The 17,240-nt window shown below is 50.8% G+C and overlaps 2 protein-coding genes across 2 annotated transcripts; one reads left to right on the plus strand and one right to left on the minus strand.

Moving 5' to 3' along the window:
• Positions 1 to 506: 506 nt before the first annotated feature.
• LOC311316156 (T-cell acute lymphocytic leukemia protein 1-like) lies at positions 507 to 5,883 on the plus strand. Its single transcript, XM_084446944.1, has 4 exons — positions 507 to 587; positions 1,775 to 2,293; positions 2,933 to 3,021; positions 4,896 to 5,883. Exons 1-4 carry the CDS (start codon positions 529 to 531, stop codon positions 5,441 to 5,443), a joined length of 1,215 nt encoding a protein of 404 aa, XP_084303070.1. The 5' UTR covers positions 507 to 528; the 3' UTR covers positions 5,444 to 5,883.
• Positions 5,884 to 13,981: 8,098 nt separating this feature from the next.
• Positions 13,982 to 16,231, minus strand: otol1a (otolin 1a; the record flags this gene model as incomplete). The annotated part of the gene is made up of 4 exons (XM_084447232.1): positions 13,982 to 14,871; positions 15,185 to 15,256; positions 15,492 to 15,581; positions 15,760 to 16,231. The coding sequence occupies 4 exons, from the start codon at positions 16,229 to 16,231 to the stop codon at positions 13,982 to 13,984; spliced, it is 1,524 nt and encodes a 507-aa protein (XP_084303358.1).
• Between the last annotated feature and the right edge of the window lie 1,009 nt (positions 16,232 to 17,240).

A 17,240-nucleotide genomic window follows, 5' to 3' on the forward strand; every position in this document is an offset into this window, starting at 1 on the left:
AGCCTAAATAAAAATAGGACCTAGATGTGATTGTAGTATGCATGCATTCATATTATTATATTAGCCTATAATGAATAGTATTATTATTATTATTGTTTTAATGTTCTTATTATTTAGTTATAGCCTAGATTTATATGTGTTGTCGTCGTGGTGAGTGATCTTGTTTGAAACATTCGTTTAGGCTGTTTGTTTAGCCTACTCCAACATCAAAAATATTTTAAACACCTCACCCCTGGCCTACCTTCCATCGTTACTGGCCCTGCTTCCGTATCTTTTTATGCTTTGCCCTCCACAAGTCTATATAGCCAACGACAGCCAAATAATAATGAATCATTTCATAAATAATGGGTTTAGGGGCTTATCGCGAGCGAGGAGGCCGCTGCCGCGCGGCTTATCTTTCCTGGCCACATTGCGCCCCTGTTCCGCTCCCCATACTGAGCAGCGCGCGGGATGCGGTGAGGAATAACTCCAACATCACTTCCAGTTCCACACACTGCTCCTCTGGCTGGAAAAACCCAGCAGATATGGATGTCCCTCTTACAAAATGGCTCCACTTACACTCTAACATCAACAACACGCCGGGAACGGTAAGCGAATAACGCATCGAAATTAGATTTTTATTATAGGATTGAACGATTATTATTTTGAATTTTGATGATTTTTTGGGTGGTGCATTGTTGTTTTTTCGTTATTGTTCGATCCGACGGACACTCTGGAATGCATAGGAAGCAAGGCCTAGGCTATTGCTTTAGGCTACTGGAAGAACTTTAACATTTTTGAGAAATCTAACCTAAATGTAGTGCTTATTTAAACTCGTTGATACTCGTTACAATACAGTTATACTCACTAAATCGTGAATATTATTTATTGTGTAGGCCTATTAGCTTATTTGGCCCTGGTACAACTGGAAACGGGTGATCTATTTTTGAGCATTGTTCCAGATAGCCTACACTATTTTCGAAATAACACAGAAAGAGATGGGTCATTAAAACTCTCACGTTTCGATTTTGCCTTTGAGGAACATGAATTCAGGCCTGGGCCTATTATAAGCGATAGCCTGGGTGGACCAAAAATGACAAGGAGAAAGTCTCTACATGATGACTCTGCGGTAGCCTAATTCATTACCCATAGGCCCGCTAAGCAAAATTGCAAATAGGCTAAACCCATTAAAGAGACCTCAAATTAATGTCATACATAGGATACGTTAAAACTCAGGCGCCAGCTCAGGATAAAACCAGAATTAAAAAAAAAAAAGAAAAAAGATTTTAAACAAATTATTTAGCCCATGCCTGGGTTAAAAATCCTGGCCAATTAAGCGACCGTTGACCAAAAAGAAAAAAAATAAAGGCTACGCTTTAAAATACTCTACAAAAGGACCTCACGTCAACCACCATTAATAAACAACACATTGCTATTTTAGGGAGGCGATTGTAGCTCCCTTACTCCTTATTTCCTATTTTTAAAACAAGCCTTGGAAACAGGATTTAGACTAGTTTATTTTAGGCTTATTGCAGTCGTGGAAAACACTTGCAACAACAAGACCCTGTCTGTCTCTTATGATCAAAACCCCTTCATCGATCAATATAGGCTGTTAGATCCTTTTGTTTGCGTGTTCGCTCCCTGACTTCTGCGAATACGAATGGAGACGCTCTCTGTTTTTAGATTGGGGTTATAAATGAGCCTAGATGCCCATTCACTGCAGAATGCAGATGTATATATTTTCTTAATAGGCATTTACACTTGAAAAATTCCATTCTTTCTTTTTCTTCTATAGTGGTAGTCAGTTGGTCAGTTTAGAGAAATGTTATAGGCCTGCTGAAATGATGGAGAAACGGAAACCGGAGGTTTGTCCTGGAAGTCCCGGTGAGGAGTCGTGTGGACAGAGCCAGGCTTCCATCGCCAGGGTGAATGGGTGCAAGCACGAGGAGGAAGAGGAGGAGAAGTTCACGGAGGAGGGGGCTGAGACAGATGACGCTCCTCTGCAGAACTCGCGCAACGGGACCATCATCATCAACGGCGTTGCCAAGGAAACTGCTCACGACGCCCTTGACCTGAAAAGGGAAGTGCCAGTGATCGAGCTCTCGAGGAGGGGCGTTATAAAGGCGGGAGAGCTGAGAGCGGACAGCCACACGGTACCGATCACGGAGCTTCGCAGACCTCCCGTGCCGTTGCCGCTGCCGCACCGAGACGCGCTGAACGACGCTCGAATGGTCCAGCTGAGCCCCAACGCGTTCCCTCTCCCGGCGCGAGCGATGCTCTACAATCTGGCCCAGCCTCTCGCCGCCCTCAACAGGTAAAATAAAGAACAAGAAACGCAAATTTCATCTAATAATGTATCTATTGTATCAAACCCACCATGGCCATTTTACCTGACATAAAATAGGCCTATGGCATTTGGCATAAAAGAGTTGAATAAAACAAAATTGTAGCCTATTAAAGTAGGGTATCTATTTTGGTCCCTTGTGTTAGTAAATTAGTCTCCAAAGTGCTAATTTACTTGACCTAATTAAATTTAATTTCAATGATTTGGATGATATTGAATTAATGGGCAGTGTGTTTGTCTATGGTGTGTGTGTGTGTGTGTGTGGGAGGGAGGGGGGTGCGCATGCATCCGTGTATGTGTGTATGCGGGGCATTTGTGTATATATTTGTGCCTGTGTGTGCGTGTGTGTGTCCTGGTATGTATGTATGTATGTATGTATGTATGTGTGTGTGTGTGTGTGTGTGTGTGCATGTGTGTGTATACATACATACGTATGTGTGTATGTGTGCGTGCGTGCGTGTGTGTATGCGTGTGTGTGTGTGGGTGTGCGTGTGTGTGTGTGTGCGTTTTTGTGTGTGTGCGTGCGTTTGTGTGTGTGTGTATGTGTGTGTGTATGTGTGTGTGTGTGTGTGTTGGAGTACGTGTCTCATGCGCTGTCTCTGCTGGCAGCCTTGGGGGGGAGTCGGAGCAGTACGGGATGTACCCCAGCAGCAGGGTGAAGCGCCGGCCCGCGCCCTACGAGGTCGAGCTCGACGAGGGTAGGCACATTTTAGATCTTTATAAGTATGATAAGACGCACCTCTGCTGTGTCCTCCTTCCTTCTGAATCCCTCCTCTCCTCTCCCCTCTCACCCTCATACCCCTCCACCCTTCCTCTCTAACCCTCATCCCCTTCCACCCTTCCTCTCTTACCCCATCCCTCTCCACCCTTCCTCTCTCACCCTCATCCCCCTCCACCCTTACTCTCTCACCCTCATCCCCCTCCACCCTTCCTCTCTCACCCTCATCCCCCTCCACACTTCCTCTCTCACCCTCATCTCCCTCTACCTCTCCTCTCTCATCCTCATCCCCCTCCACCCTTCCTCTCTCACCCTCATCCCCCTCCACCCTTCCTCTCTCACCTTCATCCCCCTCCATCTCTCCTCTCTCACCCTCATCCCCCTCCACCCTTCCTCTCTCACCCTCATCCCCCTCCACCCTTCCCCTCTCACCCTCATCCCCCTCCACCCTTCCTCTCTCACCCTCATCTTCCTCTACCTCTCCTCTCTCACCCTCATCCCCCTCCACCCTTCCGCTCTCACCCTCATCCCCCTCCACCCTTACTCTCTCACCCTCATCCCCCTCCACCCTTCCTCTCTCACCCTCATCCCCCTCCACCTCTCCTCTCTTACCCTCATCCCCCTCCACCCTTCCTCTCAGCCTGTCTGGGATTCGGGGCCAGCCTTGCAGAGAGACATGACATGGCAGAGTCTCATAGCACCCCGCAACAGCGTATCAAATCAAATCAAATCAAACTTTATTTGTATAGCGCATTTCATACACAGAGGCAACACAATGCGCTTTGCGTACGCCATCACCCTATTCCGATTCCTAGTATGTGTGAACCGCACACATGGCCGATAAAACGCATCTTGAATCTTGAACGTTCGTTTTCTCGCACATCGGAATCCGTTTTGATACCCTGCTGGTATTCGCTTCTCCTGGTTTTACCAGTGATCAGCTGGTTGCATGTGGAGCCTCATAGTGAGACATCTGTATAATACAGTGTGATATAGCATCTCCCACTCACCTCTATATATGGGCATAGTGCAGTGGGGGGATGGGGGGGGGGGGTGAGGGAGGCAGAGGAGAGAGAGGTGGGGAGAACAGAAAGAGAGAGTGGAGGGAGGACGGGGGGAGATGGGGGGGGGGGGGGGTCTCAGCCGGGCCAGAGCCGTCGTGCTGCAGCAGGGTAGACGGGGGGATTAAGACAGACTGGCAGCATTCCCAGAGAGGGAAACAGAGCGGAGCGACACCATGTTACAGTGGTGCCGTGACCAAGTCTCAGGCAGGGCTACTTTGTCACCAGAGCATGGCTACATTTATACACACTGGACCCCAATATGCTGAAGCAACATTGGTCAATACTGTAATACCGCAATACTCAGAATACTGTACTGAATGATATGATATTGATATCCTAAAACATGATTTCATCACTTCCCTGGAGAGCTGTTAAGTGCGGTAGGCATTGAAGCTATGCACAAAAGTCATGTTATTGCTGTTATTACTGATAGCTGGAAGTGCTTTCTCCTCTATTTTGTGTATTATGGTATTGTTTGCTCTGTTCTGACCATTGTTACAGAAAATTCTGGCCTGCCTCTCATCACAACCTTTATGCATCCTTCATCCAAGACCCGAGTCCTGTTGTCCCACACCTGACCATTCTACCATTCCCCTCCTTCTCTCCACCTCCTTTGAGCGTGCTCCTCTCTAAGATAGAGCTTCGACGTTCATTTGAACTCACCGCGTTGTTTAATTGAGCTCTGTAGAGAAGATGCAACACCCCTCTTTGTCAGCCCTCTCCTCCATTCCCTCTACACCTTTTCACCACTCTCTCCTATCCCCCCACCCCCCCCCCCCCCCCCCTCCAGCCGGCCAGCCGAAGATCGTGCGCCGCATCTTCACCAACAGCCGCGAGCGCTGGCGTCAGCAGAACGTCAACGGGGCGTTCGCCGACCTGCGCAAGCTCATCCCCACCCACCCGCCCGACAAGAAGCTGAGCAAGAACGAGATCCTGCGCCTGGCCATGAAGTACATCAGCTTCCTGTCCCACCTGCTGGAGGACCAGGACGGGGGTGGGCGGACGGTGGGCGCCGGGGACGGGGGGGCGGCGGGGGACGGCCTGGGGGGGACCCCGGAGGCGGGGCGTGGCCCGGACGGCGTGATGGTGGCGGGTTTGGGGGGGCTAGGGGTGGGCCTTGGGCGGGAGGAGCTCCTCGACGCCATGTCGCCGGGCTCCAGCTGCGGCAGCCTGCCGGACGGAGACGGGGAGGGGGACGGCAGCCCTGACAGCTTCCCAGACGACCAGGACTCCCCTCCGGCCCCCAGGACGCTACCGCCCCCCCGCGGACACCCGCACCTGGCCGTCCGGGACCTGCGGCGCAACGCGCGGCCACAAGAGGGTGCCGGGAGGCGATGAAGGACTCAGAAGGCAGGAGAGGAGGGGAATGAACCGAGGGAGGAGTGAGATGGAGAGAGGGATGACTCTATGACGGAGTGTGAGAGGAGAGGGTTCTCTGTGATTGGCTGAACAAGGCCTCAGGGGGTCAGAAGATCTCCTCCTGGGCAGAGGATACTGACAGTAGATCCCAGATCTGGCGGGATCCACCAGGATCTTCTCTGCCGGACCTGGTCCTTAGTCTGAACCAACGTATAAAGACTAAAAGTGTAAATTCTGCATGATAGATGTTGTCCAGGACCTGGTGACCTGGTGGAGAAGAACGGGCGCGGCCTCCTGAGTGATGACTGTTTCATACCGTGCGTTTCTTCACCGCCTGCTCTGGTTTGGTAGAAGAGGCGTGAGCGGAGAGACACGCCCCTTCTGCCACGCCACGCCCCTCGCCTCAAACGCAGACTCCGTCACCGTCACAAGAGGCTGCCTGTATGTACACGCTGACACACCTTCACCTGCACCACTGCTGTTATGGTACCATGATGTACCTCGTAGGGTCAATCACAGGCTTCTAGCAGGAGAGCTACATTAAAGGGACAGTTCGCCCAAATATATCACACTCTCTTCAAAAGCCCCTCCACAGTCGTCAGTGACGGAATGTTTGACTGTTGTTAAATATGAGTTTATATTTAGAGTAGCAATACAGCCAGCAGTCAACCAAGACAAACGTTAACTTTGGACACACAGCATGGACAGACAACAGAAATTCAAACATGTACATAAAATTCATACATGTACCAAAATCTTGGCCGTTGTTGGATGTGATTTTGACATGTAAAATGCTTTTGACAGGTTTTTATTAGAGGAATTAAAGTGGTACCTTGTTTTTAGATTTGTTATACATCAGAGAGAGACTCTGTATGATATGGCAGTTTTCCACACAACACGTACCGTGCAAGCATACAATAATGATGGGCCGGCATCAGGTTAATGCATTTCTACAGTTTAGGTACCAGTCATGTTACGACGTTAGAGGGACTCAGATGAAAACGCCTCCAGTCACTTTGTACAGATAAATGTCTGTTTCGTTGATGTTTTTACCCCTGTATTGCTGTTGTAGTTTAGTATGGTACACTATGTAAATCATCTCCCTCCCTCTCCCTCTCTCTCTTTCTCTCTCTCTCTCTCTCTCTCTCTCTATCTATCTCTCTATCTCTCTCTTTCTCTGTCTCTCTCTCTTTCTACCTTTCTAGACACCAGCAGGTTTCGGTCAGTGAGTAAGGATGTGGTTACTGATCACTGATTTTCTTCCCTGACTGCCGTTTCAGTAGACAGTAGTCAGCCTACCTTGGTACCTTCAGTTTCTATATGAATCTCAGCATAATGCAAACGGACATTGAATTGTTTATTCGGTCCAGTAAAAACATGGTGGTTGTATGATAGATATCTATTCACTGTCTATGTTAAAACAATGAATTTTATATGGAAATATTGAATAAAATCAACAAAGGAAAAGCCAAAATATCGTGTTGGTTATGAGCCACGTGTGCTATGATTGCACACGTTTACATGATCTTGACACACCTCTTCTGTTCAGTGTGTTTTTTTGCATTTTTATTTACGTCTTCAACTCATAACCCAGGCTAGACGGATCCATTGACGGTTTTCGGCAGACATCAGTCTCATCCTGGTTCACAGTGTAATGTCTGGTTTCCTTTTAACCCTTATCTATCAAGGCGGGTTGAATGAGAACATAATCTCATTTGCAGCAGCCCCCTCGGCTAGGGGGACACACCTACAGGGAGAGGGCTGCAGGGTTAGAGGCAGTGGCGGGGATCTGTATCCAACTTTGGGGGGGGACATTTACATTGAAATTTTGAAAGAGTATTTTTTTGGGGGGACATCTTCCTACGCGGCTGTATGGTCATTTGAATGCCACTACCCCAATCTAAATATTGGGAGGGACAATTTTAATGATCTCAAATATTGGGGGGGACATGTCCCCCCTGACCCCCCCCCCCCCAGGATCCCCACCCCTGGTTAGAGGGACACACAGCTGGGCATAGCACGATGCTACTGCAGTATTTTTCAGCTGGAGCAGTGTAGAGGTTATGTGCCTTGTCAAGGGCAGAACAGTGGCGATGGTCACATGTGCTCCTGAAACAACTCACCATTTTTCTTTTTGGTCGCTGGTCCCTATTCTTTGACTGCTGGGATACCCCCGCCCCATAACAGCATGTTTTGAATAGCGAGTTTGAGAGAAATCTCTCATTCATTTAAATGCTTCTTTTTTTTTTGAAAGCCAGGAGACACACAGGGACCAGGAGTCACTGTTAATGACGTCATGGGAACTGCTTGAATACACCTCAGCTGGTCTGTAGTGTTAGACACAGCTGGTCTCTAGGGTTTGAACCAGCTGATGTGAAGCTAGGAAAAAAAACAAAAAACGAAACACTACGTCCCTGAACACATTGGACACGCTCCTCCACTGGTCCTCACCTCCTCCTCTACTAGTGACTACTTCCTGTTCCTCCCAGCTGGTGACAGCTTCCTGCTCAGGTCATCGTGGCTGAATGACCTGCAGGATATCCTGCCATTGTGAAAGTGCTTCACAGCACTCTGTCTCTGCCTCTGCTAGTATGGGATGAAACCTCCACATAACTTGCGCTTAGACTACTCATACATGTGCATACAATCCTGACTTGCAACACTCATATAAAACACACACATACAACACACACATTCAACATGCACATACAATACGCACGTGTAACATGCACATAATATACAAATAGCCTACAACGTACATAGAACCTCCATTGCACATACTGTACAACATGTGTATGCAGCACAAACATACAGTGCACATTGAACCCTCACATATATGAAGAAAATGCTATGCAACACAACACCAAATCAAATCTCATCAGCTGAAAAGAAGACAATCAATCGCTCAATTCCTTGTTAAATAAATAAAAAACCTGAGTCTTCAGGACTCTATAACTTTGGGTTGTAACTGGGCTGACCTTGTTGGCTAGGACTGAAGGTTTGCCTGCCAAACGTTAACTTGCAGTTCTACTGTCCATCCAAGATAGACAGGAGAGAGAAAATCAAGAAAGGAGAGTGTAAGAGACAGTTAGAAAGAAAAAATATGTATGTCTCTGTGTGTGTGTGTGTGTGTGTGTGTGTGTGTGTGTGTGTGTGTGTGTGTGTGTGTGTGTGTGTTTGCGCGCGCCTGTCCGTGGATGTGTTGCCTGTGTGTGTGTGTGTGTGTGTGTGTGTGTGTATGTGTGTGTGTGTGTGTGTGGATGGGTGTGTGTGTGTGTGGATGGGGGTGTGTGTGGGGGTGTGGGGGTGTATTTATCAGCTCAGTGCAGATGGGTGGCAGAGTGGCTCTTGCAGCCAAATGATTCAGTATGCTAATGTGTTGTTATCTGCTGGGCTGCAGGGACAAAACAGCGCCTCTCTCTCAGTAGGGAGACAGGCTGCTAGCCTCAGATTACACTGCCTGCTCTGCCAAGGCAGTTATTCATATTCACACACACACACACACACACACGCACACACACACACACACACACACACACAAACAAGCCGCATGTCAAATAGACATAAATGACACAAATAAACGCTCAAATGCGCACTCGCACACAAACACACACACATACACACACGCTCCCTCTCTCCCTCCCTCTCTCTCTCTCTCTCTCTCTCTCTTCCCTCGCTGTCTCCCTTTCAGTCTCGCTCTCTCACGCGCAAACATACCAAACTCAAAAGGTTTGCTGCTTTGAACTGACATGCGAAAATCCCCGCCCTCCGCCAGAAGATGGCGATGTCTCTCCACTCCGGTCTATCTGAGCTTCATCATCTACTAATGAGCAGCTCACTTTCAGGTAAATAGAATAGAATAGAATAGAATAGAATAGCTTGTGATTACAGGTGTTTCCAGCCCAGGCAGGCAGAGAGCAGCAGAAGGGGCAGCAGTGGTAGTAGTAGTGGCAGTAGTAGTGAACCCTAGAGACCACCTAGTGCATCCTATCACAAACACTAATGTGTAGACGATTATAGGACCCTGCCGGCAAAGGAAGAATGGCGTTCAAACGGTGAGTTAAAATTAAGCAGCACAGAGCTGTTTTGCTTAATACCTCTAGCTGAGGTCATCTAGCCTACTTCACATTTTCTTCTTACATTCCACGTTTCCACAGAACTGTACGCACACACACACACACACACACACACATAGATAGAGAGAGAGAGAGAGAGAGAGAGAGAGAGAGAGAGAGAGCAGGCCTTTAAAGACTTAAGAGAAGGGCAGAGACAGCCCTAAAAAAGTCCATCCATTATATATTAATAAAAAAAAACATCTATCTAGCTATCTAGCTACTGTATCTTTCTTTCTAGTAGCTAGCTAGCTAGCTAGCTATGTAGCTAAATAGTTGGGCACTATAGCTAAAGGTGCAAACTGGTGAGTTCGAAATGCCATTCTGATGACACCCAGACAATTTTTGGCAGCCAGACACTTTTTGGCCTGACAGCCATCTTCATCTGCTTCACAGTATCCTGCAGTACCATGCAGACGCAGGTTACAGTCTGGTGAAACGTGGCCCCTCCCCCCTGCTGAGCCGACACCAGGACCTCTCCTGGATTTTGTCCTATGAGATCTTCCTGGTCGGGGCCATTATGGACTCCTGGGGCATGTTTACAACATCAAGGTGCCCCCGATCGACTTTTGGCAGAGAGGGTAACAGGTGCGGCATCTGCCCTGGGAGGGCCTGTCCGCCTGGGACCTGTGGAAGGAAGCCGGCCCCTGCTATTCCTGTACCTGCCAGCAGGGGGGGTTCTAAACACACGGCTGGTAGGCCTACTCTAGAGTCAGAACTGTCCCAGTGTAATGGGACACCGGCTTGCCTTGTATACAGAACCATTTGGTCTGTCTGGATTTATTGGTTCTATTAATACATCCATGGTCTGGACCTTCCCTGCTGTTAAAGGGCCTACTTCCCTTCACAGATCCCGACATGTTTGTATTGACTGGCCTCATCTAGAACTAACATGTCTGGCTCATCTCATCTCACATCTCGCTTTCACAATATATCAGGACAAAGATATGCAAATGTTAGCACAAGAAAAAGTCTCTCTGTTAGTTTAACATCGTTTAATAACAAAAGATAAGAACAGAAGATATTTACAGTGCGTCCGTGGTTGGATGCTTAATCAGATATTGTGGGGTGTTTTGTGAAGCTTTATTCCTTAATCTAAAGGTGTGAATGAGATTGACGGTCTGAATGATGAGCCGCATGTTCCCTGTAACTACCACCATTACATGTTAGTCATAACAGTCTTTGTAAGTTGACATAACAGGCTCATAACATCATTCATAACCTGTGCAGAGTGCTACTCCTACTGCTAATCCCATTCATGTCCACGCCACCTCTGCGTCTGTTCATGTTCATGACAGGCGAGTCCGGGACGTGATTGGAGTCTATGCTGTCTTTTACAAGGTCATTATCAACCTCCAAGCCAATGAGGTTCTCACCTCCTGAATTGACGGGCTCGTCCGCGCTTCTCCTGCGTTTTTCCCCCCGGATGTCTGTCTGCTCAGTGAGCCAGAACGGTTTAATCTCTAACCTCACCACAACTTTGCTGCCTTTTACATAAACAATCCCCATAGCACAATCGCATTAGAGCCGACGTCACTGTTTAATATGTAGCCTGCTACAGGCCGGCACAGACAGGCTGCAGAGCGCTTGGCTCCAGGTCACCATGCACTATGACCGACCCTGACAGATGATCAAAGAAATAGGTACTCATTGCTCTCTAAAATTTGTAGAACGTCTCTGAGTATGCCCAAAGTCTCCTACTAGCACAGGTCGTACCGGGCTACCGTTCACCAAGACTGACCTGACGGGGAAAATAGAAAATGATCTCAGAGTGGAGATGCAAAAAACGTCCATCAGGGGATGGGGCAGGAAGAGATCCTCCCAGACCCCCGAGCACATCCAGCACACGTCTCCCCAAACAGATCATGTACCCCCAGCTGAAAGAAGGTCAGCGAGCCCCAGACGGGCAAAAAAAAAAACGCTTCAAGGACAAGATCAAGATCAGTGTGAAGCTATTCCAGATCACATCGAGCCACCGGGAGCAAACTGCACTGGACCGGCGCTCCTGGAAGAGATCTGAGCAGGAAGGAGCTACGCGTCATGATAAGGAACTCCGCCATGTTGCAGAGACAGTAACAGCAAAAGGAAAGACAGGAAAAGGCTCCATCACCACGAACCACCTCCACTTATACCTGCCCACACTGCACCAACGTATGGATCAGGTATCGACCTCCGTAGTCATCTGAGGACCCACGAGTAGACCACCCTGTGGAGAGGACAGTCATACTCGCTTTGAGTGACCACTGATGAGTGACCGCCGATGATGGTGTGTGTGTGTTTGTGTGTGTGTGTGTGTGTGTGTGTGCGTGTGTGTGTGTGTGCAGGAGAATGAGACACATGCAACACTGCAATCATTTGCAAAGCATTTCCAACATTTTGTTTTCTTTGGTATTTAAGCGTTTCATCCTAGAAGCGCAGTATGAAAGAACAATATCAACATCATCCAGGGTGTGGGCTCGTGACCTCAGCGCCTCCTCTTCTACCTCCTCCTCCTGTCGGCGCTCGACTCACTCTCCTGCTCGGTGCTCGGCTCGGAGGTCTGGGAGGGTCTCTTCCTCCCCCGTCCCCTGATGGACGTCCTCCCCCTCACCGCGGACGGGCTACGCCGCCATCTGTGGTCGCGTCTGCGGTCGCGTCTGCTCCCACTCCCACCCCTCTGGGGGGCCCTGCTGCCCCCTGCCTGCCCAGCCACGCCTGCCCCTTCCTGGGGAGAGTCTGCAGCAGCGCTGGGTAGCTCTGGAGGGTTGGCTGGAGGGGTCTGGTCCAGACTCAGGGTCTCCTGACAGATGTGGAGGCCGTCCTGGGGGGTCTGAGCCTCTCTGCTGCCTGTCTGGGGGGCTGCATCGCTCATCTCCACCTCGCTGTCTGTGGAGGAGGAGGAGGCGGAGGAGTAGGAGGAGGAGGAGGAGGAGGAGCACAGGGGGTCGCTGGAGTCTGACGTGTAGCCTTCCTCCTCTGCTTGTGAGGAGGAGGAGCTTGTCTGTCTGGTCTCATCTATTGGAGGTGGCGGAGCTGTGTCATCCCCGCCGGCCGCCATTTTGGGCGCCGAGGAGGCGGAGTCTCTAACGTCCTTCTCGCCCTCTGAGTTCAAGGAGCTGGATTCAGATTCACTGACCTCATCCTCACTCTTGTCTGGTTCAGCCTTGGACGCGAGAGGGGCGGAGTCACTGCCCGTCTCTTCTCCGCCCGCTGAGGAGAAAGGGGAGGCGGACCCAGAGTCGCTGTACTCCTCCAGACTTCCTGAGAGGGAGGAGTCACGGCGGGACCGGGGGGGTTGAGGTTCAGGGGTGAAGATGGGTACCAGCAGTGGCGGGGGGGAGTCGTTGGAGCTGTCATGGCGATGGTGGCGCTCTGGTGTCCCAGGTATCTGTACTGGTTGAGAAGACTCCCGGCCATCTTGAGAGAGAGACTCCAAGACTGGCCCCTGGCGACTTGGTGGTCCATCATCCACATCATCTGGATGTTCGTCTGGTTGCATGGCCTCCTGATTACTGACTATGTTATCTACTGGTGCTACTGGGCTGTCTGGTCTTGGAGGAGGGCTGTCCTGGTTCTGGGGCTCCTGCCCTCCACATCCCTCCATCACTACCAGAGACAGGAGGAGGAGGAGGAAGAGGAGGAGAGAAACTCACAGGCTGCTTCTCATCAACATCACCCAGAAAGCAGGAAGTCCCACTGGGCTGGGTGAAGTCTGAGGATGCGCTGGTGTGTTTGTGTGTGCGCACGCTCTTTTGCTTGGTGTGAATGTTCCACAATGTTATTGTTACACTTGCTCTAGAATGTTAGAGTTGTTGGGTTCTGATAAACAGAAGGTTAGTGACTTCACAGTGCTGTTTTCTGACATCAGGTACCGATCTGCTTGTGTTACTGCTGGGAATCTTCACCTTTAGCCATTTGTGTGGCGTGTGAACAAGGATAAGTATCAAATCAGCAGTGTTTCATATCAGTGTGTTACAATGTGTCACAGTATCACACTTTCAGACATGTGTAGGAACATCAGTAATATGAATTCCATGTAATTTCCATTCCGATCTGTTAGTCCTCAGCTAATGTTCTTGCGCCCTCTTGTGGTGCTTAAATGCCAAAACACCTTGGTATAGAGACGTACTAGTCACCCCGCAGACTGCTGTAGTTTCAGGCAGAAATAACAAACTCACACAGACCCGTTTCCAGCATTAGCAGTTTTTTTTATTGCATTGTTAGAAAGCGTAAGGTACTGTAAACAGAGAGCCGTCTGATATGAATTAATATTAAGCAGGCACAGTGATAGGCAGCAGTGGAGATAGTGGCAACAGCGTTGACTGGTCAGAGTAGTGCAAAGCGGGATGTAGAGGTCGCACCGGGAGGTCAGTCGAAGGTCAGGGCAGGGGGGGTCACGTCAGCTCAAGGTCAAAGTTCGGGAGGGTCAGGTGGGTGGAGTCAGGCCAGTCTTGCGGTCAGCGTAGAGCAGGAAGCCGGAGAAGGTGCTGTCGTCCTCGCTGCTGGAGTACACGCCGTTCCAGTCCCGAAGTGTCTCCAGCCACACCTGGTCGCCCGGCGCCAGACTCATCAGCGCCAGGTTGGATGCCTGGTCGATGTCCTGGCCGTACAGCGAGTCCCGCGTGCGCAGCTTCCGCACGCCGTTCACCACCAGCGCCGCGCGCAGCGGCCGGTTCCTCACGGTGATGTGGTAGGAGAAGACGTAGACGCCCGGGTGGGTGACGTTGAACTTGCTGAGCGCCGGGTCCCAGTGGCCCTCGTCGTTGTAGAGGATCTTGTCGAACTTGACGGGCAGGCCCGGAGGGGGGAAGGACTTGCTGGGGAACAGCCCCACGCTGAAGGCCGAGCGGACCTGCACCGCTCTCTCGCCCGGGGGGCCCTTCGGACCCTTGGGCCCCCGGGGGCCCTTAGGGCCCTTCTCCCCCTTCATCCCAGGCATGCCCCTGATTCCAAGGGGTCCCAGCGGGCCCCGGCCCCCTACCTCTCCTTTGACTCCCCGGGCCCCCGCCTCCCCCTTCTCACCCGGGGGCCCCTGGGGGCCGTCAGTCCCGTTCAGTCCGGGAGGGCCGACTTCGCCCCTCAGCCCCGGGGGCCCCGGTTCACCTGGCCCCCCCTTCTCCGGGGCAGCGCACTCCCCCGTCTCCCCCTGCTCCCCCTTTTGGCCCTTGATGCCGGCAGGGCCAGGGGGGCCCATGGGCCCGTCTCTGCCCGGGTCCCCCTTGGTACCGTTCAGGCCCGGCTCTCCTCTCTCCCCCGGCTCGCCCCCGAGGCCCGGCTGGCCCGGGTCACCTTTCTCTCCTCTGGGGCCAGACTCACCTGTGGGGAGAAATAGGACTCTCACTTATCGGGGGGGGGCGGTAAAGTTATAGTCAAAGAAACCCACTGCGAACCATTTCTCCCTCCCTCCCTCCCTCCATCTCCAACAACCCCCCATCCCTCTCCAGGCCTCCCCAGGTCTCCATCAACTGGTGTTCCCATGGCTCCCTCCATCCCTCCCTCCCTCAACCCCCCTCTCCCTCCCTCTCCCCTTACTTCTGTCTCCATCTCACCCCCCTTTTCACTCCCGCCCTCCCTCCATCCCTCCCTCCCTACCTCCCTCCCTCCCTACCTCCATTCCTCCATACTGCACCTTTGTCTCCAGGCCTCCCAGGGGCTCCTGTTGCTCCGGGCGTCCCCACGGCTCCCAGATCTCCTTTATCACCTGGCAGAACAGAGGAGCAATATCAACAACAACAACAACAACAACAGCAAGAAGAAGAAGAAGAACAACAACAACAGCAACAACAACAACAACAACAACAGCAACAGCAATAGCAATAGCAATAGCAACAACAACATATCTGAAACACAGTGCCTGAGCCTGCACACATTCCAGCAACGTTAACGTTCTCTGTCAGTCAGACTGGCGCATTCAGCTCCGAAAGGCCAACTCTCACCTTTATCTCCTTTCAGGCCGTTAGCTCCAGGAAGGCCTGCCAGCCCAGGAGGACCCCGCAGTCCTGCCTCCCCCCTGTCCCCTGGAACACCTGCAGGGAGGAGGAGGGAGAGAGGGAGACAGAAGAAAGGTGAAAGAGGAGAGGAAAAGGAGGAATAGGAAGATGGAGGACAATAAAAATGGTCTAGTTTTGGTCGCCATCGACACATAAACCGACACAATGGTTAAATCATTGGTCCTTTGTAGTTAGTAGTCCTTTGTAGTTCTACCTGGTGGGCCCCTGTCCCCCGGTGGCCCCGGTAGCCCCCTCCCCCCTGCCGGCCCTGCAGGGCCCCTCTCAGGGGGGCAGCACTCGCAGAAGTTAAAGAAACACTCATTGTAGTCCAGGGTGTAGTTCCCCAGGCCAGCTCCGGGGGGCGCCATGGCGTCAGTGTAGTCCTTGGTGGGGTAGGTGTCCCCGGGGTAGGTGGTGCTGTCGGTGTGGGAGAGGGAGGAGGCGTCCATCATGGCCTCGGTGGTCTCCTCCGTGGCCAGGCTGGTGGAGGGGAACGGCGTGGTGGTGGTGGTCTGTCTGAGACCCAAACGGGCCGGAGGAGCTCCTCCTCCTCCTCCTCCGGCTCGGGGGGGCTTCTTGGTGCTCTGGGGTTTGGGCCAGCGCGTGGTTTTGGCTCCGGAACTCCGGGTCGCCATCAGAACCACTATCAAGGTCATCACCACGGCAACCAGGCGGAGAAACAGCATGTCAGTGGCGTGGGTGTTTGATGGTTAATCTAGGAGGAAGAGAGAGAGAGAGAGAGAGAGAGAAAGACAGATGGAGAGAGAGAGAGAGAGAGAGAAAGAGGGAGAGAGAGAGAGAGAGAGAGAGAGAGATGAAGAGAGAGAGAGAGAGAGAGAGAGAGAGAAATTTGAGAGGAAGATTTGTGAGCTGTTGTGACAGGAAGAGGATGTGAAAACGAACACAACCACAACAAAGACCGTCAAGCTTCTGTGTGTATCTATCTGCACCACGCTGATCTCTGTACACACTGTGCATACAAACAGAACAGATATAATATCTAGTATCATAGAGTATAAAATATATTATAAATGACGCGGACCAACCAGGCCAAACTCACACGCGTCACCACCATCGCCGCCAAGATAATTGGCCTCCCCACACCCAACCTCTCAGAACTGAACAACATAGCCATCACCCGCATAGCATCCACAATAGAACAGAACCTCACTCACCCACTCAACCACCACCTCACCCCACTACCCTCTGGACGCAGATACAGGACACTCAAGTGTAGGAGGGCCCGCTTTGGGAAGAGCCTGATCCCTATAACAATCGCTGCCCTGAACAGCAGACCACGCTGAAGGAGGCCTGTTCAATGGCGATGGTGATGGGTGCAACTTTGTAGTGTCTGTCCATGGGTGGTGGTGTCTGTGACTGTACTGTACTGTCAATGTCTATGTAATGTCCACCTACGATGTCTATGTAAAATGTTGTTCGTTGTTAAATGTATTGTGCTGCAGTCCTGTGAAAATGAATTTCTCCTTGAGGGACAATAAAGTCTAATCTAATCTAATCTGATAAAAATATAAACCAAAACAAACCAAATACAAAAAAAATGAAAAGAGGAATATGATCACTACATTTGCCTCCTCGTCCAGTAAGTCCTCATCGATAATGTTGGTCATTTCATGTCTGTAATGTCTGTACTTTTTAAAAAGTGACACAGCCAGGTCTCAAAAGATTTCCCTGTTT

The sequence above is a fragment of the Borostomias antarcticus genome, assembly GCF_949987555.1.
Source record: "Borostomias antarcticus genome assembly, chromosome: 12".
Taxonomy (NCBI): Eukaryota; Metazoa; Chordata; class Actinopteri; order Stomiiformes; family Stomiidae; genus Borostomias; species Borostomias antarcticus.